The sequence below is a fragment of the Amphiura filiformis genome, chromosome 10 (assembly GCF_039555335.1).
Source record: "Amphiura filiformis chromosome 10, Afil_fr2py, whole genome shotgun sequence".
NCBI classification, from domain to species: Eukaryota; Metazoa; Echinodermata; class Ophiuroidea; order Amphilepidida; family Amphiuridae; genus Amphiura; species Amphiura filiformis.
Genome location: NC_092637.1, coordinates 40,211,802 through 40,233,508, shown reverse-complemented (window position 1 = coordinate 40,233,508; position 21,707 = coordinate 40,211,802). Strand labels below are relative to the sequence as shown.

The 21,707-nt window shown below is 36.3% G+C and overlaps 1 protein-coding gene across 1 annotated transcript in view; it reads right to left on the bottom strand.

Moving 5' to 3' along the window:
* Positions 1-3,771: 3,771 nt before the first annotated feature.
* Positions 3,772-21,707, bottom strand: part of LOC140162847 (protein Skeletor, isoforms B/C-like) — a 31,311-nt gene continuing 13,375 nt past the window's right edge. The window contains exons 4-13 of the mRNA XM_072186157.1: positions 21,107-21,215; positions 17,711-17,876; positions 16,847-16,925; positions 15,925-16,156; positions 14,084-14,323; positions 13,301-13,724; positions 10,070-10,263; positions 8,032-8,059; positions 6,787-6,956; positions 3,772-5,590 (exon numbers count right to left, since the gene is read on the bottom strand). Coding sequence (XP_072042258.1) covers positions 5,459-5,590; positions 6,787-6,956; positions 8,032-8,059; positions 10,070-10,263; positions 13,301-13,724; positions 14,084-14,323; positions 15,925-16,156; positions 16,847-16,925; positions 17,711-17,876; positions 21,107-21,215 — 1,774 coding nt within the window. The 3' untranslated portion in view covers positions 3,772-5,458. The remainder of the gene's footprint in view (positions 5,591-6,786; positions 6,957-8,031; positions 8,060-10,069; positions 10,264-13,300; positions 13,725-14,083; positions 14,324-15,924; positions 16,157-16,846; positions 16,926-17,710; positions 17,877-21,106; positions 21,216-21,707) is intronic.

The window sequence follows — 21,707 nt, the reverse complement described above, 5'->3', positions numbered from 1 at the left end:
GTACTATTACATTCTATGACAAAATACCAATTTTACCAAAATATAAGCTATACATTTTACTATAATATATTAACCCTGCACCAGATGAGGTGGACAACTATTTTTTATGGTCTTTCTCTTTGATGGTCCTTCATGTACAAAAAAAATAAACAAAATATCCATTTCTATATTATTTCAGCTTTATAATGCACTTCTTATTATATTTGTATTGTAAATGTAATGAGATGAAAATAAACTATGAATTAGGGGTTCATTCATAGGATTAAGGGCATGATCGCTGGTTATACCCGAGGCGTGAGCTCCGTTCATACATACCCAAAATTCTGAACATTCTTAGCAATTCAAAACAGATGAAAATAATAAGGGTTTACAAGTCAATCACTGCACCATTGGAAATAATTCCTACAACAAAATCTGTGAGTCTTAAGAAACAACACACATGACACTCACAAAGCAGGTCATACCATATTGTATTAATAGGTATTGTCATGATTAGAACTGTCAGACGCTTCATAGTAACATTTTTTTCAATGGCACGAACTGTCTAGAATCTATACATAAGTGATATGCAGTGTTGCCAAAACTTATCAGTGCCAAGGCGCGGCGCAATAACTCCCCAGACCGCGGTAGAGGATTCTCAAGTAGCCCAATTTTTAAGCTTCCAAAAAAAGCGCCCAATACCGGATATTTGGGAGGATTTACCCTAATTTAGAACGCAAATCACCCAATTGGGCGGAAAAGCACTTGACTTAAAAACTTCCGGTACTTACTGGGAAGTTACTGACCGATCAATAAATGGTCACAAAACCCATTGTAATTGCAATTTGGAGCTCTAGACACTTAAAACCTTTATAAATCGGCTAAATTGAAAGGAAAATACATCATATTACTGCCTCGGCCTGGCACTGGCAAAAGTAGCCCAATTTTAGGCAAGTATCGGCATGCTTTTTTGAGTAGCGGCAAGTGATCGCCAAGTAGCCCAAGACCGTGTTGGCATCACTGGTGATATGATAGTATTTATCTGTAAGCCCCCTTTATGAACACAACACAAAAGTAAAGTCCTCACTTACCGATTTGTCAAATAAACGCCACCGGGCGCGTTACATTTTCCCACAGGGGGGCGTTTATTCAAGGTCAATTTTAGAACGATAATTCCCGTTAAAATCATTAGGAAAAGTAAAAACACACGCTAAAATGACGAACTATGAACTAGAAACACTGACTTCTGGCTCACTTCCGGGTTTCTGATCCAGATTTTCACCAATTATTGACGCTATTATGGACCATGTGCGCAACTTGGTAAGCTTACTACACAAGATAGCATGGAAATATTGGCATTTTTGAAACATCTTGGTTGAAAAAAGTGGTGGGGGCGTTTATTTGAGGGGGGGCGACTATTTGACGAAATACGGTATGTAACACATAGATACGTTTTGATAATTTGATTAATACGGTTGTTTTAGCTATTTGCTACCAAAAGCTCTTAATTGACCAAGATTGATGATACCAGTATATGAAATTTGGTGCAATTGTTAAAGTTGCAAATCAAAAAAGGAGCATGCAGAGCTGTAAAAGTGAATTGCGTAGCTTGACCATGACATAGACTGAAACGACCACTGGGTAAATTTGATTGCATAATGCCCTCGTATAGAGCAGCTGCTGCATTCTATGCATTTCAAATTAATTGTTGAATTAACCGGTCAGTTAATCGACAGGGGGCCATTGCAGGGCAAGCGAGCTTAGCTATGCCCAGAATTCCGATTGTGTGACCGTTTTTATTTCCAAATGAAAATGCATGAAATTTCAAATTTGTGTTTCGAATCGGACGAGTGACAAGCTCTAATGACGTCATGATGTAAACAACGTCCTGGTCATTAATAATTAATTAGGTAAATCCAAATATGGAAACCTCCAAAAGTATGCTAATTTAGAGTTCAACGAATCAGAATACGATCCTCTACCTCCAAAATTATGCAAATGAGTTACGTGAACATGTACACTAATTCTCATCTAGCTTTACTAAAAGATCTTTGTACTGGCATCAATCTTCGTCAATTTAGAGCTTTTGGAATCAAATGTGGCATCTAATTGGAGCTAACAAGATGCTGCACACGGCTGTGTCAATCAAATTTTCATTGCATGAGCAGGTTTAGATTTCTGACGGGTTATGTAACTATGTGTTTGTACGAGGGTCAGTCAGTATGTTTTAAGAGTTGACTTGTGACGTCATACATGGATTGTTTTCATGGTGTATAATTTTTACATGTGTTGTTTGAAAGACAAAGGTACAGTGTTTATGTAATCATTGAGAAATGCCATGAAAACAATCCACATATGACGTCACAAGTCAACTCTTAAAACATACTGACTGACCCTCGATATATAAAATTCTTTCAACTACAGTTTTACAAAACTTTAACAAACTATACATTGATCATTTCAAAGTATAAATAAGTTTCAAAGTATGAAACTACAAAATGTCAGTTGTAAAACTAATGCTGATAAAATGTTAATACTTTTTATAACTTACTCTTACAGAAGTTACTAAATATATATTTTTCTTCAAGTACAAAACCCCTTAGACATACAACTAATTAACATCATAATATACTCATGTGAATATAAAATGATTTATATAGGATATACAGGATAATTCAATCAATAGCTTCATCAAACACTGGTATATTGTGTAAAAGTATCATTATTTAAAAACATGGATACCATAAATTATTTTGTTGTCTAAATTAAGTCCTGATAAATTGTATTTTACCATGATTTTACCATGATTCAATTTCAGTCACTGTTGATAAAACAGTTATTTATTGAGTGCTAGTCCAATTTGATACACATTTGATAACATAAAAATTATGACAAATTCCAGCTTGACACACTTTTGATTGCGGCAAGTATTTTTTTATCAAAGTCCAATTTGATGTATACATTATTATGTTTTCAGAATCTTCTCCTTCATATACTTTGTACCGAGTTAAAGAGTCCAATATGATCAACACTTGGGACTGTATGTGTTGGATATAAAAGTGCTTTATGGTATATAGTATTGTTGTGCGAATAACAGTGATAAACTTTGCTGAAATAGATATAATATAGATATTTGTACTAAGACACATATATGGTAAGACACATAGATTTAAGGGCTGGGGTATGAACGTTTGGACAGTATTTATTTTGGGACATTAGAGCACATCAGACATATCGAATTGCATTCTGAATACGAAGAATGTCATTCTGATTTCAAATAATTTTAAATTTTTGAAATTCGCAATTTAATACACATTTTATGGCAAATCATTAAAAATTGATATTTTTGATATTTAACAGTACTTGAAGTAAACTGTATAAATCTGATGATTTATACATAAAGTGATGTAGGTGGGTTGAAAAGCCCGATTTATCAATTGAAAATTTTGACCTTTTATTGAAGATATGGATTTTTTCCCAAAACACCAAAAAAAATTAGGTCTTTTGGGAAAAAATCCATATCTTCAATATGAAAGGTCAAAATTTTCAAATGACCGTCGGCTTTTCCTCCCTGCTACATACACTTTAAGAATATATCATTAGATTTATAAAATTTACTTCGAGGACTGTTATATATCAAAAATTCGAAAAATATCAAATATTTATAATTTGTCATAAAATTTGTATTATATTGTGATTTTCAAAAAATGAAAATTATTTGATATCAGAAAGACATGCTTCGTATTCAGAATACAATTTGATAGGTCTGAGGTGCTCTCATGTGCCACAGGAAGTTTCATCAAATGATAGGCAATTGTGACAAGGCAACAGGTTGTAGAAAAAAAAGTCATTACAGTCCAACCTCTCTTACCTGGCCATAATGGAAGCAAGCATTAACCGGATAAGTGAATTATATGTAATATATTCTCATACCCAGGAGCACCAGGGGACAAGGAAAACGCTGTGACATCATCCCAAGGTTGTCAAACCATAAATCATCAGAGCCATAACATCCAGCTGAGGATGCAGTTGGTATATACTGTGAAAGCACTCCAGGTAACTTGAGAGATCAAATTTAAGTTGTGTTGAAGTTAAAAATTTTGTTCTAATTTTGAATTATATATATTTTTGCATTGAACTTCTGAAGTGCTAACAATGAGACAGCAAAATAATTAGTCAAAATGGGGTAATAACAATGAAAGATGGTATTTGAGTGCTGAGTTATGTCCTTCTAAATGCAACAGCGCATGAAATCAAGGTCTCAAAGTATTAAAAACATGTTTTCTATTAAGATCACATGTCCGGATAACAGAGAGCTCTGTTTAAATGAGGTCCGGATACGGGAGATTGGACTGCATTTTAAAATTGGTTTTAAAAAGTCGAACACAAGTTAGAAATCCCACTGGGATTTTTTCTATCTTTCACTGAGGTAACCAGATAACAAGTAGCTAAGGGCAATGTTAGACCAATATAGTTACTTAACATGGCCTTGTGCCGGAACTTACCTATCAATCAGTCATAACTGTTCCTTTTTGGTCAAATTATCAATTACCAGTAACTTTGGCTTTGAATGCTGGTGAAAGTGGTCCAACTTTTTAAGGGAAGTTCAACATAATGTAATCAAATTGAGCCTCTAGATTGAATAATGGTTCTAGCACCATAAGATATATGGAAAGACATTGACTACAAATTGGAAAATAGTGGTATGATATAAAGTATACAATTTAGGCACTAGCTAGTCGTTAGTAATTCACTTCACTTCGGTAAATCTTGAAAGCCTTTGCAGAAAGACAATAATATAAAACATTTCACTACACAAAAAATCTATGACAAATATCAATCTTACAAAAATATATAACCTATACATTTTTACCATGTAATATTCATATGTGACCCTGCGCATGGATAGGATAAAGTACTATTTCTTATGCAAAATCAAATATTTTGCAACAAAGCTATGTACTACATGTTTTTTAATTATTATTATTCATGATTGTGTTTTAAACCCACTTTTCCAAGTTCTTTTGCCTCTATGCAGTCACTCTTTTTTGTTTATTTATAACTTTAAAAAAGGCTTCTGTAAAAAAAACTCATTGGCTTTCATACTTATGTGGGTAGGTCTGAGGGACAAACTTCGTTTTCGGCCTTTAGGGTCTCTTTGTTTATATTTGTTATTTTATTTATAAATGTAAGTTTAACCGAGAATAAGTCATCATGCCAGTTGGCAACACTGAGCATTCTCCCAACTGCTTCACCAGATGTGGGCACAACAGTGACAACACTATGCCTGCTTTGGAACATGTACAGTAGCGTTGAGAATGGGCACTGGTATATGATGATGAATTCTTGATTAAATTGGCAAAAGGCTTTCAAAATATACCAAAAAGTGAACTTGTTTCTGCATCAATGCAAGATATTTACTAACATACAATACCTGTACTCAAGGAAAGAGGTTGATGACCTAACATCAGTCTCTGTCTCACATCATGATGATCGCTATCAGCATGCTAGCAATAAGAGTCACCATGGAGATAGTAGTTGAGGGAAGAGATGCATCAGTGTAGTCATCTACTATGTTGATTTTCCAACCCAGCCACTTGTGAGTATAACACTGTACAGGAAAAAAATAGGGTACTCATTAGTGACTATATATTTACATTCTTAAACACTTGAGAAAGTTCCTGCAATCTTATTGGCTCTAAACCGTGTGATATGACACAATACACCACGGTTCAGCGCGTGCGCGTTGATACGAAACTCGTACACACTATTTGAACCAATCAGAGGTGCATAGCAACAACAGGACTGATCGATTCTAAGACCTAGGTAATTCCTTGTAAAAATGTAGGATTTAATTTGATTAATGTTTGGTATACTTATGATTAATAACTTTATTTGAATTGAAGTGTTTAAGTATCAGAATAAAGGTATTGTTTTCAGCCGTAAAACAACAAGGCGAAAAAATAATGATGTCGCCCATCATAATACTAATCACAGAGTGTCCGTCCGTGCGCAATCGCGTTCGCGCGATGTGCACTATCGCGTGCTCGCGGTGCGATATCGCGGAATATCAACGGGAGTGTGCGCGGAGTACAGTGCGCACATCGGAAAGCATATTCTGGAGGACCCCGGAAATAGGCCTATCACGAGAACCGCTCGACCCTGAAAACCGCGAAATCTAGTGTTATATAAGACGATAGATGCACGACAGCGGCTAAAAACAATACCTTTATTCTCTTATTGTTTGTCATTGTAATTTGAAATTAAATTAATACTAGCTGGAAATTAATATTTGTTAATTGGAACTTCCATTTGGACTTCATCAATCATCTTTGATGCAAAAGATATTTGGGACCTTTCAAAGCCAGTTCCCATACGAGGCTTTGACTCATAATAAAGGGGGGTAATTAAAGGGGCACTTTGTGATCCACAGCCTCATCCCCCCACTTTTCTCAAAAAAAGTTGAGATTTTTATATCACTGGAATACTCTGGCTACATAATGTACAATGTACATACATATGTACAAAATATTTCTTGCAGATTAATTCGTTTAGCAAAGATATTGTGAAATTTGAATTTCGTTCTGGTGCACCAGAACAAAATTACAACGTATTGTCTATGGAGCAGTGTAATACACATAATCATGCATAACTCGCAAACGCATAAAATCGGAATCAACTGAAATTTTGGGAATATGCTTTTTTCGTGGATATGTACTGAAAAATGTCATAAAAAGAGGATGCAAGGATCACAAAATACTCATTTAATTTTTTGGTTGTATTTTTATCAATATGTGATACACTTACGTGGTAGTAAACCAAATCGGGAGTGTCAGCATCTGGCGTCCATGTCACGGTTGCAGGTTCTTCAGGAGAGTCGCACACACGATTCAAAGATGTATCTCGGTATTTTTCAAACGTGTCAAAGTCATCAGGGTTATAAGCACCCATACTTTGGTACTCACACAATGAGCCATCTGTAAGAAAAAAGTAGGTCACATGAACGTGATTAACCCGAAATTTCACCCTAACCCTAACCTATAACCCAAGTAATCCATATGCAAGAAATAAGGTCAGATCAACATGATTATATTAACCCTAAACTTCACCCTAACACTAACCTATATATAACCTAAGTAATCCACGTGTAAATAAGGTCAGATCAAAGTGATTAACCCTAAATAATCACATTAACCTATAACCCAAGTAATCCATATGTAAGAAATAAGGTCAGATCAATGTGATTGTGATTAACCCTAAATTTCACCCTAACACTAACCTATAACCCAAGTAATCCATATATATGTAAGAAATAAGGTCAGACATGATTATATTAACCCTAAACTTCACCCTAATGCTAACCTATATATAACCTAAGTAATCCACATGTAAATAAGGTCAGATCAAAGTGATTAACCCTAAATTTCACCCTAACCTCTAACCCAAGTAATCCATATGTAAGAAATAAGGTCACATCAACGTGATTAACCCTAAATTTCACCCTAACACTAACCTATATATAACCTAAGTAATCCACATGTAAATAAGATCAGATCAAAGTGATTAACCCTAAACTTCACCCTAACCCTAACCTATAACCTGTGATCAATCGATATCTGTCAACACCTCTTCCAATACCTTTATACAGGAGCCAACCGTTCTTAATCTGTGATAAATCCACACTTTTACAGTAGCGTGAGCGCGTAAAATTTGTCATGCCTGGAACCTGTGTGCATATACACGCTTACAAGTTGAATTTAGTATATTGGCTAAACATTGCTGTTTTATTCTGAAGTTTTTTTGATGATATCAACAGAGAAATCCCCAATCTTTTTGGAAGTCCAAGTGGCAATGATTAACTGGCATTCATCATGAAATAATCATGTGAATTATACGATCTTTAGCTTCAATAACGACTCACCCTTGTTCATTACCGGTTAATAACTTGTGTCTGGCACATGGTTTGGCTTGTGCGCTGGCTGAAAAGGCCAAAATTTAAATTAATCTTTAGGTTCTGTGAACAACAAAATGTAACTTTAATTTTGTACTTACTCACTGGTCCAGCATAGATAATCACTCCCTGAAAAGATGAAATAAAACAAACACATCGTCACTGGGTGGGAAAAACCTCATATGTACTTTTGGCCCTTGAACATGGATAAAGCCTTGTAGGTGTAGACTTTATATTGAATGGTTTGCTTCATCCATGTTCAGGGGCAAAAAGTACATATGAGGTTTTTTCCCGCCCAGTGACGACATATGATATTGACAAACTTTACATTTTCACATATATAGGATTATTAGAGACCAGGTATAGACCACTTAACATCATTGTTTATCAACAAAAGTGAAGGACTCGTCTATCGATATGCTCGAACGAACCACTACACTGTTCAATGGCTTTCTTGTGCTATATGAAATGTGGTGGGCGATTTAAAATGCACATGCCCTGAGCAAACTACAATGCGTACGCACACTGCAGGGCAAAGAAAATGGAAATTGCCATAATTCGCGCGCATACTGCCGGGCAATGACATCACATGTCAAGTGGTCTATAATCACTGAGATAACGTAATGAAGTTTCGGCACAATTACCGAACTGGGTAGAATGTGCTAGACTTGGAGTCCAGTCTCTTGTTTACAGAGTTTAGGGTAAGGGTCTAGGGTTGGGGTAGGACAGTCTTGTAATGAGACTAGTAGAGTTGCACCCTATTTGGTAATAGCTCCGAAGTTTCATGTTACATGTATGTCAATTAAACTATTCCAGTTGAAATCCTTGCACCCCCTATGGAAGACATGGCCTTAATCTTACACACAGGGAGTGTAAATTTCAAATGGGGTTACCTGCATGGGGTGACTCCATTTGAAAGTAGGGTGTTAATTAAAAGCTTGTATTATAGAACAGATGTTTGTGGCCTTGATGCAAACTGCTGGAAAATGGCGTATATCCTGTTTTGCATCAGAACTCTTCAAAAACACAACACAAAGAGAAACTCTTCACTTCCGTAACCAGTCATAAATCTAAACCGGGTCATGTTAGGCAAAAAAAAAACATGTTTGTTTCCTGTAGCAGTTCAAAAAAGTCAAATGCGAAATGTGTTTCTTTTTTCTTTTTTTTTTTTTAATCCATGTCTTGAAAAGGAAAAAAATACCCTTTTCACTGCAAATTGGAATGGGAATTTACAGTGGGTTTCTCCGACACACACAAAAACAAATCATATTTCTTCATATTCAAGTATATTTATGACCCACTTTCAACCTGCAGTAGTTTTACACTATGCTCGTTTGTTGTGTAATGTGTAAATGTTTACTCCAGTAGTGTTTTATATTATTTTTTGCAATTTTTCCATTTTTTTTCTTCTGTTTTTTTACTTTGGAAGTGAAAAAAATTCAAATGCGCACAATAAGCCGTCAAAAACGAAATACGCGCGCGCTCCAGGAAACAAACTTAATTTTTTGGCCTTATGACAATTTGATTGACACAATTGTGTGCTGCATCTTGTCAGCTCCAATTTGATACCGCATTTGCTACCAAAAGCTCTAAATTGACAAAGATTGATACTGGTATAAGAAATTTGTCCCCAAGGGGGGGTAATGAACATATCAAAATTGAAACTTGATGATATTAGACTGAATCAGTGTCTTAGATAGCCACCCGGAATTTTGGACGGGCAATCTGGTCCTGGGACAGGCAAAATTAATACCTGTGACATACAAAATATATGCTAAATTATAAAAATATTGCTTTAATAAGTCAAAACAAGACCATACTTGAATAAATCAATGCTATAGCAATAGCTTTTTGAAAGGACTGAACTCCCAGGAGGTGCAGAGGTCTGATTTTATGTTTGCAGAGGCAGATTTTGAATAGGCAGTTTGAGTGAAAACGACTGGCACTTGACAAATCCTAGCTAAGACCCTGGACTGAATCCTCTAAATCGAGTCACATTGTTGGGCAGGAAAAACCTCATATGTGTCATTGGCCCCTGAACATATTTAAAGCAAAACTTCCTATGTAACCTGTTGGCAGTTTTGTTTTAAACATATGTTCACGGACCAAAAGCACATTCCTGCCCAACAACAATATTACCTGTTGTTCCTCTGCAGTTTTCTGGAAATAGCCTCCTTCCTCATCATTGGTAATATAGAATGGATGATAGCTTGCTTGTATAGTCTCATCACTGCCTCCGTTCACAGTAAACGTGTACGTCACATTCCGTTTCAGTGTGATTTCTGGTATGATGAAACCGTCCACGTACCACGCAATACCCCATCCAGGTTGACCTGAAAAAAAAATGATGCGAAATTTTCACATAAATGTTGTAGCTGTACGTTGCCTTAAAGACCCATCCAGTTGACCAGGCAAACTTACAAGGGCAACACAATTAAGTAGGCTTAAAATATAATCAAATCAATTTCCACCTCTATACCACCAACCTTTACACAGCTCCCAATCTAATATGTTTTCCAGATATTTGGAGCGGCCTTTAAGCAAAGATGAAGACAAAAAAGTGCAGCGATTTATAGGGTGCTACACACAGGCACAACGCCTAAACGTTGATCCGCAAACCTCAGTACACTTTACATGAGGAGAGAGATGGTTGTCCCCTTCAAACAAGCAATGTGCATTGATATTCATAACAAAGTGGATTAGACCCACTTCCAACTAATATGATAATTGGCTTTGCAAGTTCACGCAACACCTCCCACAAACTACGTAAGTGCGAGCAAGACTATGATGACTTTGGTTGCCCTCGCCTGCCTGTTTGTTTATTTACACTTGCAATCAAGCTCTGCGCCGATCAGAGACGCCAATGGATATTGGCGATTTTTATGTCAAATTCTTTTCATCTTGTCTCTCTGCCTCAAGGAATACAATGCCTATGGTATTTTTACTCTTGATGAGTTAGTGTGCATTTCATTAGGCGAAGCTTTAAATCATGAAGCAATTTGAAATTTGACTCCCTGTGCATGTATACAGTTCAAGAACTGTTTTTTTTCTTCATATTTTGCATGGGTTCACTTTTCTCTAGACTTTTAAACAGTCAATCCATACAGGGACCTTACAAAAAAGCATTGTGGAAAAATCAAATTCTGATGCAACTTATTTAATCCTTTTACAGCTTTTAAAACTAAAGAAACAATTGATACATTGTCACCTGTCACCATTTGTATGAACATACTAGCTTTGAAACTTGGCTGATTATCGTTTGCACGCTACAGAGCTTTCTAACAAAATGCCACACACTGCATATTGGTACACTTATTATCAAGTCAATGGTCGCCATACCCCTACACGCATCCACCATCGTATACATGTACTATGTGATCAGCAGTGTGTACAATGCTGAATGTGTGAGAAATGTGCCCTATGGGAGCCTGGTAAGTGCACTTGATGGCAGGTACAGTCAGTCTACTCTGAAGTACAAAGTACAGATGCGGACGCACACATTGTGCCGACTTCGAAGGCACGCATACCTGCAGCAGAGACCCAGCACTGCGCACTGTTTATGCGCTGTATACGCGCGCGTTGTCACTTTGAACTTCAGAGTGGACAAACTGTAGTAGCGACTTTGATACCTACTGCTGAAGTGGTCGTCAGCAGATCCCTAAAATTATCTTACCCCTGATGGTGAATTACAGGTACAGGTCCAAAGCAACATTTTACACTTAGGCCTAAAAAAATTATTTGATTGGTGTCAGATAAAAAAAAATTAGAGTAGGTAGGTCCCGGTGTCGTCACTTAACATTGACTATGTGTACGCATGATCGTTCCCAATTTCGCGAAAAAAGGGGTTATTTTTAAACTATGTTCGCGAACATTTTATGTTCGCGATGTTTAAAAAATAGGGTTGTTTTTGACGACGGTGTACTCAAAATTAAAAAATAGGGTATATTTTTGTGAATCATGATAATGTTGAAATCCCAAGAAATCTTACCATTTCTCGCTCAATTTACTTCCGGATTTCACTTTTGTGAAACTTTTTTGCCTTCCTAATATCCGGCCTAAATATTCAGCAACATGCTCGACTCACAGTTTCATGGTTTGTTTACACCGATTACGTCACTGGGAACTTACCCAGTTTGGCCGCTGATTCCATGGGACTTTTTTCATCGGCTTTATTAATGACGTGCCCGGCCTCCGGAGCCTTGACAAACTGGGTACCCACAAACCAGGCCACAAACTCTTCGAAATGGCACCTGATCATAAAGGAATTCTGAACCTTCTGAAGTTGTGTCAGCAGGGTGACCGGCAAGCTAGAGGTTTTTCTTGAAAATATCTAAAGATGGGGCTGATATAGTGGTTTGAGTGAGGGAATTCGTGGCAAATGCCAGAGTTCGTAATTTTTGTCAGTCAGTTTATGTATTGGTCACATTCAAGCTTTATTTTAAAACAAAAAAACACGGGAGGAACGATTACATTGTTGATAACTGTATCATAAAACACATGATGCATCCTATTGGATGTATTTGTATATATTTTTCTGTTATTTTCCTCATTTATATATTAAAAGGACAACAGAGTTCTCCTCAGAAAAGACAATGAATCAGAACAAGTGTTTTTGTGTGTGTTCTTGAAATGTTAAAAAGGGTACTTTTGTAAAAGTGTACTTGAAATGCAAAAAATAGGGGCATTTTTTAAGACTAATTTGTACCTGTTTTCGTGTAAAATAGGGGTAAAAAATGACGAAAATGTTCTTGAAACCGCGCAAAATAGGGGGGGTATTTTTGACTTAGGGAACGATCATGCGTTACGCCTTTGAATGTTAAGTGACGACACCGGGAGGTAGGTAGGGATCTTTTTTTTTTATCCCAAACTTGCCCAATCGACACATGCTTTTGAATATACAAAAGTATACACAGATACTAACATGGCAGTTAAAATATGTGTATTTTTTATGTTTTTGCTTTTAATCAGAGACCACCAGACTCTAGGAACTGTGTTTTACAATATATCACTTCAATGGGAAATAAAGATAGCAGAATGTGACAGGAAACAGTCAAAAAATTACTTTTTCCATTTAAATATATAACAAAATATTCGGGGTTGGCAATGTAACTAGGGTCGGTCGGGTTACACCAATCAAACAATTTTGTTTTTTTAACCCCATGAGAACTACTGGCCGATTCGCCAAAAAGAAGTTTTCATTATCAATTGGACCAATCAGCAATATTGTTACAATAATTTCACCACACCAAAAATTGTGGTGAATTATTTGCAAAGCTCCATTCTGATTGGTGATGAAAGTGAAGAAATCATGTAATTGACCAATCAGAGGCCATGTTAGATCAGCAGGTAGTGTTCAGGGGGTTGACTTACCAGTAATTCCTTCATAGCCTCTGGGTCCTCCAGCCTGTCCCATGTCTAGTTGGAATTCAGTCTTGCCTTCCTTCCCAGCTTTAGGGATCTCCCACTTTTTCAAATTTTCCTTATCACCAACCGTGAATGCAGGACATTCTGAAGTCGCCCGTCCAAAGTTGATCTTGACGTCGGAAGAAGGCTGCTGGCGATGTTTAGCTGCTAGCCCGTTAGGGTTGATTGGACCAATAGACCATGACACAAACACATCTTTATCGGTTGCTATTACTTTGTCAGTGTTAGTGTCACTGGTACTTAGAGGTTTTGTGTAAGAGATGGTTATGATGCCATTCTCATTGCTTGATTCACCGACTATAACATCGTTTGTACCGGCTGGAGTAGAGCCCTCATCTGTACATGCACCAGATCCACTGCTAACAACACACTATAATTATGGTATAGAAGAGAAGAAAATGACTTAATTAACGAGACAAGCTTTTCTGTGCAAAATATTTATCGGATGGTGCCCTTTTTGATAACCTCACTAATATGAGAATAAAAAGTATGCACACATTTTTATATTCTTTGATTCTTTCATGTTTGGCTACATTTTGTCTTTATTACACAGTTGGCAAGCAGGGTCTTAGCTAGTATTTAGAAAGTGCCTGTCATTTTCACCAAAACTTTGACTCTGAAACCAAAAACCAGAGCTTTGCCCCCCTGGGGCACGCGATGACAGCATTGCTTGAATAATCTACAGTGTTGGCTTTAATACCAGTCTCTGCAACAAGTCCTACAACTCACCTGTTGGTATGCACTCAAGTAATAGTCTACAGCATTTGTTTTAATACCAGTCTCTGCGAGCCATGCTACTGTCACATCGCTACCTATCATTGATGTTCTAGTGTCAGAACCACTCAACCCAAATGCCATGTAGGTTCCTGGGAAGATGCGTGCACTTAGCGATACTTCTATATCCGTAGCAGTGACAGACCACCTGACTTGGTATGTGTCATCAATGAGGACCTCACAGTTGTCCCTTGTCTGGGTATAAAACGAGGGACAATATAATAGGTTATTCCAGTTGAAATCCACACTAAGCCTCAGGGCTACGAAATCCACGTTATCGTGGTACCGGCGTTCCCAGAAAAAAATTCATAGTCGCAGAAAACAAAACAAAAAACAAGACGAAATATCCTAATTTTTTAATACCATTTTCCTGCAGATCTGAAAATATTCTGTGAAAATGTGGCAACCACCTTGTAAAATATATTTCTGCGAACTTTGAGGATAACAGATCAATAAAATTGAACGCGAGGAATATTTGAAAACAAAATCTGAAAATAAACAGATGCCTTTTAATTTGTTGATTTTAAATTTCGTATGACTCGATCCACTGTAGTCTCTAACGCTGCTGCGTCAACAGGAGCCCCAGACCAGACGACACCGCTGGAATCCCAACTGTCATCTTGTTTTGCAAAGGTTCATATAAATCCGCTATATAGTCCCTGACAAGCGTAGCGCATATATGTACATCAATATCAAAAAGGTGCCCTTTTCGGCTGCTACATGTGTCTCATTTCACATAATAGCTAGAAATAAATACCAGACTCATCTTCGAAGTGGAGGTCACTTCAAATCTTCCCAAAGTCACATAGTTAAGGAATGTTCTCTGTATCTCTGTAAACCATGTGACTTGGGATGATTTGAAGTGACCTCCACTTTGGAGATGAGTCTGGTATATATTGTTTAAAGGGCAGGTCTATTGCAAAAACAACATCATATCATTGGCAAGCTAATATTATGAGGACAATGAAAATAACTCCTGTTTTGAGAAAATAAGACGTTTACAATTGATATTTCGCAAAATCGAACGAGACAGATTTGGCCTAGAAAAACTGTGACGTCATGAAATGAGATGTGCCTGCTTTGAGAAAAGGGACTATAAACGCTCTCAATGGACAGAACGTATACTGTCGTTGTTCACAGAAAAAATTCCAAATTAAGTATTACAAATTTAATGGTTTTTAAACATATTGATAGAATCAGCCGCTTCTTTTTTATATATATTAGACAATTGTGATATTACAATTCATATGTATATCAATATCATGAGAAATATTAGGCCTAAAAATAAATACATAATTTGAGCTTAGAATTTCATCTGAGACTAGCACATAAACCATGTTAAGTCCACAAACTCATGTATCTGATTCCCTGTATATTGCAATTCTATAGTTTCAGTTGGATGAAATATTACAAAGCAAACGCATAGTAACAATACTGTGTGGGCTTTGTTTGCGAAATGTGAACAATAGTGTGCATATTGTTATGCAGCATTGTTATGGTAAGTGATAGTACAAAAGTGATTGTGATTGTATGATGAGAGCATGATAAAGTGCCCGCTTCATTTACCTACGTCATCAGCCAAATGGGGGAGAACATATACGCTTCAAGCGGGGGAAGAACACGACGAGGCTGAACTTTACCCACACAATTTCTCCTTTTTCAGGAGAAATACGCACAAAAAAATTGCAACAAGTGTCAACTTGTAATGTAATAATCATTCTCTTTGAATAGAGAATAGAGACCTGCCCTTTAAATGATATGCCTGAAAACCCATACATATTCTGGTCCCAACTCACCACAGGTGGTGTATAGGTGTCTTTCGTTGGAGCTATAGGAACAGCGCTTTCTCCATCAAACGGTGGCACGTTGAGTTCAGACATCGGCGGGATATCAACATGACCAAAGTCTTGTGTAAATCGCACACACCACAGACCGACATATCCAATGCTGAACACGTCTCCTCTGTTTGCCGGGACAGTCACAGTCACGGTCTTGTCATTTAGGGCCTGCCCTGGGAGTTTTGCTGTGCTGTAATTGTGAAAACAGTAAATGAGAACAAGAAGAAATGATTTAAATATTTGGTACAATTACCGAATAGGGTACAACTTGCTAGACTTCAGTCTAGTCCTCGTTTACAGAGTTTAGGGCTGGGGTTGGGGTAGGGCAGTCTTGTAATAAGACTAGTAGAGTTGCACCCTATTCTGCAATCGCTCCAAATATTCTTTTCACCTAAAATACTCACTGGTACATGTAGCTCACGGTAAGTTACATAAAATCAGTAAGCCTTAAATTGAGGGAGCCCTATATAAAAGTGGCCGGAATAAACAGCCATGTATAAATACAAAGTAGGCATACAGTAATTTATTTCAAATGGCAAATTTCAATTAGCTTGTTTGCATGCAGTTTTGTATATACCTTGTAATTTTTGGTTAAAAATGTGATTTTATGGTCAAAATGTTTGTTTTTTGTCAAAAATGTGATTTTTGGTCAAAAATGTGAATTTTAGTCAAAAATGTGATTTTAGGCAGAAATGACTTTAGAAATGAGTTTTGGTCAAAAACTTCCTGGGAAAAAAATGTTGGGGGAAAAGTACATGCAAAATGCAGCTACTGTCCAAGTGGTGAATTAATCGGACAGCTAGGTTATGTACAAAGGTATAGGATGCAAGATTCTGAAAATATAATATGACAAATATTTGGGTGGGGTGAGGCATCTTACCTTCCTGATCTGGATTCATCTGCTAAGGCAAAACCATTGCTATTAGGTGTGCCTCCTGAACCACCCCAGTAATAAGCATCTGAAAAATGTAAATAAATAATAACAGGAATTTGCCTTATAGATAACATAATTATTTATTTGTTTCCTGTAGTGGATCCAAAAACTAAGTACTATCTGAACTATCCAGCTCAATGATGGACAGTGATACTGGCTCATTTCTAAAGGCACAATGGGCTCTTCTGGTTGAAATCCATACCCCCCCTGGAAGATATGAGCTCAATCATCCACACAGGAGTCCGAATCTTATCTGGTACATTCCCATCATAATCCGAGTCAACAAGTTGTATCTGTCTGTGATTTAATATGATTACATGCTCTGCTTGCACATTATGAATAGCAAACCAGGTTAAAAAAAGTGTTTTATAATCTAAGTTTTCAACAGTTTTACATGTATTTTGATCTTGTATCTGTCTGTGATTTAAAACAATAACCCCATCTGCGCACACATTACGAACAGTAACCAGGTTAAAAAAGTGTTTTAATCTAAGTTTTAAATAGTTTTATTTTGATCTCACCTGGTCCATTCCCATCATAATCCAAATCTACTAATTGTATCTGTCTGTGATTTTAATGATTACATCCTCTTCTTGTACATTATGAATAGTAACCCGGTTAAAAAGTGTTTCAATCCAAGTTAAATAGTTTTATTTTGATCTCACCTGGTCCATTCCCATCATAATCCAAATCTACTAATTGTATCTGTCTGTGATTTTAATGATTACATCCTCTTCTTGTACATTATGAATAGTAACCAGGTTAAAAAAGTGTTTCAATCCAAGTTAAATAGTTTTATTTTGATCTTACCTGGTCCATTCCCATCATAATCCAAGTTAACCAGTTTTATCTGTCTGTGATTTAATACGATTACATCATCTGCGCGCACCTTATGAGCACGGGTTTCAAGCTGGCCGAGAGAAACAGGTGCTGGGGTCTTAATCTGAGCTGGAAATATGAGGTCACCAAAATTGGCCTGATGATAAGAATAAAAAAGAGGACAAGTTAAGGGAGAGCGTGGTCTAATGGTTAGGGTAAGCCTTGCCTAATAGTGCTAAACATACATTTATTTTAAGAGCTGCAAACTTATGTAATAATTTACCACCTTCATTTTGTGTGAACCTTGAATCTTTGTCATTGTACAAATTCAAGACAAGCATCATTGCTTCTGAATTATAATCATTTATTATTATTGTATGTATTTTTAGATTTATTATAATGTTTATGTACTTACAATGTATTTATATTTTTTTATAATCTTGTAAATATCATGTTTTTTGGGTGTTTTTTTTTGTGTAGATATTCTGCAAATCTTGTAAATATCATTTTACTTTATGCATGAGGGCCTGCTTGGAAAGCAGTGCTACTAGCCACTGAAGTAGTTTACACCCCCTCAATAAAGATTTCACAAAAAAATTCTGCATGAGGTCCTGGATTCAATTCCTGGCAGTTGAAATTTGCTGGGATATTGTCTTGGGGAAAAAATGTCTGAAATTAATAAATTGGCAACCTCTTCCCATGGTTCATTTTGAATTTAGTAAATGAATCATGAAAGTACTCCGTCCTTCAGAGGGGATATGGTATTAAGCTGTTTGTCATGTACAGAGAGTACATGTATCCCCAGCCAGTTTCGAAAAGAGTAGGGTTTTAACCCCTGATGGTTCCCAACCCATCCCGGTGTTCAAATGGACCCCAATGGAAATAAGCTTCAATAGAGGCTTCCTTGGGTTATCCAGGTTTGTCAAAACCTGAACAAATGAAATCAAGTCAAACCACTTGAGAAACTGCTGTAAGACTTATAACCCAGGCTTTAAGGTTTGAAAATACCAGGCATGTCACAATAAATTGCACTTCTTAAAATGTTCAGGCGAGCTGTCAGGTGTGCTATATGGTCATTTTCACGGTAAAGGGTGTAACTTTTGATTTTTAGGGTCAAAATTTCAAACCACTTAAATATGTTTCTGTTGACTGTAATCATGCATAGAAGCAACTTAAATTCCAGTAAAATAGTGTTTCAAGGCTTAAACCTTTTGATTTCTGATAAAAATTTGACATTTCCATAACATTTTGGTTAAAATCTAAGAAAAAATGTATTTTACATAAGCTCAGAAAATTATGACATGAAAGCTGGAATACATGTGAAATCCCATTCCAAAGTAAGTCAACAGATATAAGTTAAATTTTATACCATGTTTTGCTATGTTTGTAATTGCAATTTTGAAAATTTTTAACATCAAGGGTCATTTGCAATGGAAATTTCCCAACCTTAAACATATTTTTTAAGTTTTAATTGGGTTCCTAAAATAATTTAAATGTCTAACTTCATGTACAAATACTACTTGATGAAAGGAACCTCCCAGCCAAGTTTCACAGAAATTGGAGTTATTTTTTAGAATTGGCAATTCAAGCGATTTGTGTTTCGGAGGCTTCAGTTAACAACACAGGTGATCATAAAAGTAAAATATTTGGCTAACTACTACAAGTTGACATGAAAAAATAGGTAAAAAATATCACAATTACCAATTTTCATGCTTTGCTTCTAAGTATTGAATTTCAGTTGTGACAAAAATTAAATTATCACAGCAAGTCATTTTTTTGTTTCGAGGCTTCATGTTTACAATGGTTAAACATGGCAGAAGTAGTTTTTTGAAAACAACACTGTTGGGATCATCTAAGCTGTTATTTTCTTGTGTGTATTGAATCAATGATTCTATCGGCAGATATTGCAGATTTATAACATGATAATTTTTTCACCCATTTGTTAAGTATGGTGTTATTTGCATGTGAAGCCTCCGAACCGGGCTTTCTTGGATATCAGTATATTTTTCAAGCATTAACCATAATATCAATTTTTTTTTTAATTTATGACATTCTGCACATATCATGCAACAATTACAATGCAGATATCAATATGGAACATACCAATTTAGATATGCATAGATGATAATTAAGTTTACTGTTGTTTCGGAGGCTTCATTTGTTTCGGAGGCTTCAATTGTTAACGGAAAGTTTGTATTGGGTCCCATTTTCAAACGGTGATATATATCTCCATGATTTAAAAACAAGTGACTTGAGGATCTACTTTGCTACATTTTGATAAATAGATTGGATGAGCTCTTTTATTTATATTTGCCCAAGCTTGCTGAACAGTTTGTTTCGGAGGCTTCAAAAAAGTTAACGGAAAATCGGCTCTTTGAAGTCAAGATTTTATAAAAATTTTAAAAGCTTGCAAATCAACTAATTTTTGTTACCCATTTCAAGTTAAGATATCAACTGTTATGAATCAAGAAGAAGTGAAGAAATAACCAAGAATTATGAACCAAAGCTATACCCACAAAGTTTGTTAACAATTGTTAACGGAAAATGAAGCCTCGAAGCGACAAATATCAAGTCCGGTTCTCAAAAATACAGGGCTGTTCACAATTAAATCTAATGTGGCAGTGTTTACTGAACATATGACCGTACTTTCAGGATAAGAAAAATTATCCATGAACTAACTGAAGAAAACACAGGGTTTTACAAAAATGTTACTGTTTTTTACAGTTTTTCAAAATGGCAATATTAGGTACATTTAAGCCTGCTAAAACTGAACGCAGTAACTCCCGAAGATGATTATGCTACCCAAGGTAGCTGCTAACTAGATGACTTATGTGGCCAAAAATCATGGAATTCTGTGGCTTTATTAGAAAACTACGGATCAAAATGTTAAAAATCCAAAGTTACACCCTTTACCGTGAAAATGACCATATTATAAACTGCACTTGTGAAGAAGTCTGGCAGATTTCATAAGGTGAGCTATAAATCACACTCGGATGGGCAACTTAAAGTGAGCCCTCCACGAGCGTTGCACATGTTCCTCTTAAAACTCAAAGCCTGTTTAATCACAGCAAATTTACAAATAACCTATATATCTCACTAATTACTTTAAAAACTTCACTCTTTGCTTATGTTAAGGGACAATCATATGGGTTAAGGCGGATTGGAGGAGAACATGACCTAGCGGTGTTTGCACTCAAATATTGAGGCAAATAAAGCTGACACACAAGAGGAATAGTACGGGTTCCATGAAGGAGATCCCGAAACTTGATATATAAAGTGGTGTAATTTCTGCCCCATATGCATGATTTTTCTCAGTTAAGAGTGATTGGACTGCAACAGTGTATGACATGAAATTGTGTTATTACGACACAATTGATAAAAACTTACCGTAAATCGTCGACACCAAATAGACAGCCACTTATAATCTGACAAAGTTTTCCCATCGGGAAGATCTAATCGAACCACATCATTGCTGAATGAGCCAAGAACACCAGAGCTGTGAAAGTAAATCAATCAATCAAATCAAGATAATTTATTTCCATAATTCACACAAATTAAACAAGTATAAATTTAAAAAAAAGTTGTGATGACAGTGTTTCTGTACTTCCCACCGGTGTAAACACCCACCCCTGCATGTATTCGCCAGCAACCGATGAACGTGGACCTGTTTTTTATTCTTATTTTCTGCGCCTAACTGGGGTTGTTGACCCATTTTTACACAAATTATACATAATTTTTAACCTATTCTAACCTACACTACCTGGGACTGATTTTAATATCAACAACAGAGGATGCATTTTTAATTTTAGGCTGTTTGCAGTCAATTGTTCTTGTCAGCTAAACGGGGACCGTCACCTGTTGCAGTACCTTCCACTGACTGGGATGCCAAACTATGCCATGGCCTAGAACAAATCCTCTAAGGAGAGGTTGAGTATTTGTGAAGCGATGCAAGCAAAATGAGTCTGATGTCGATCAAAATCAAAATTTA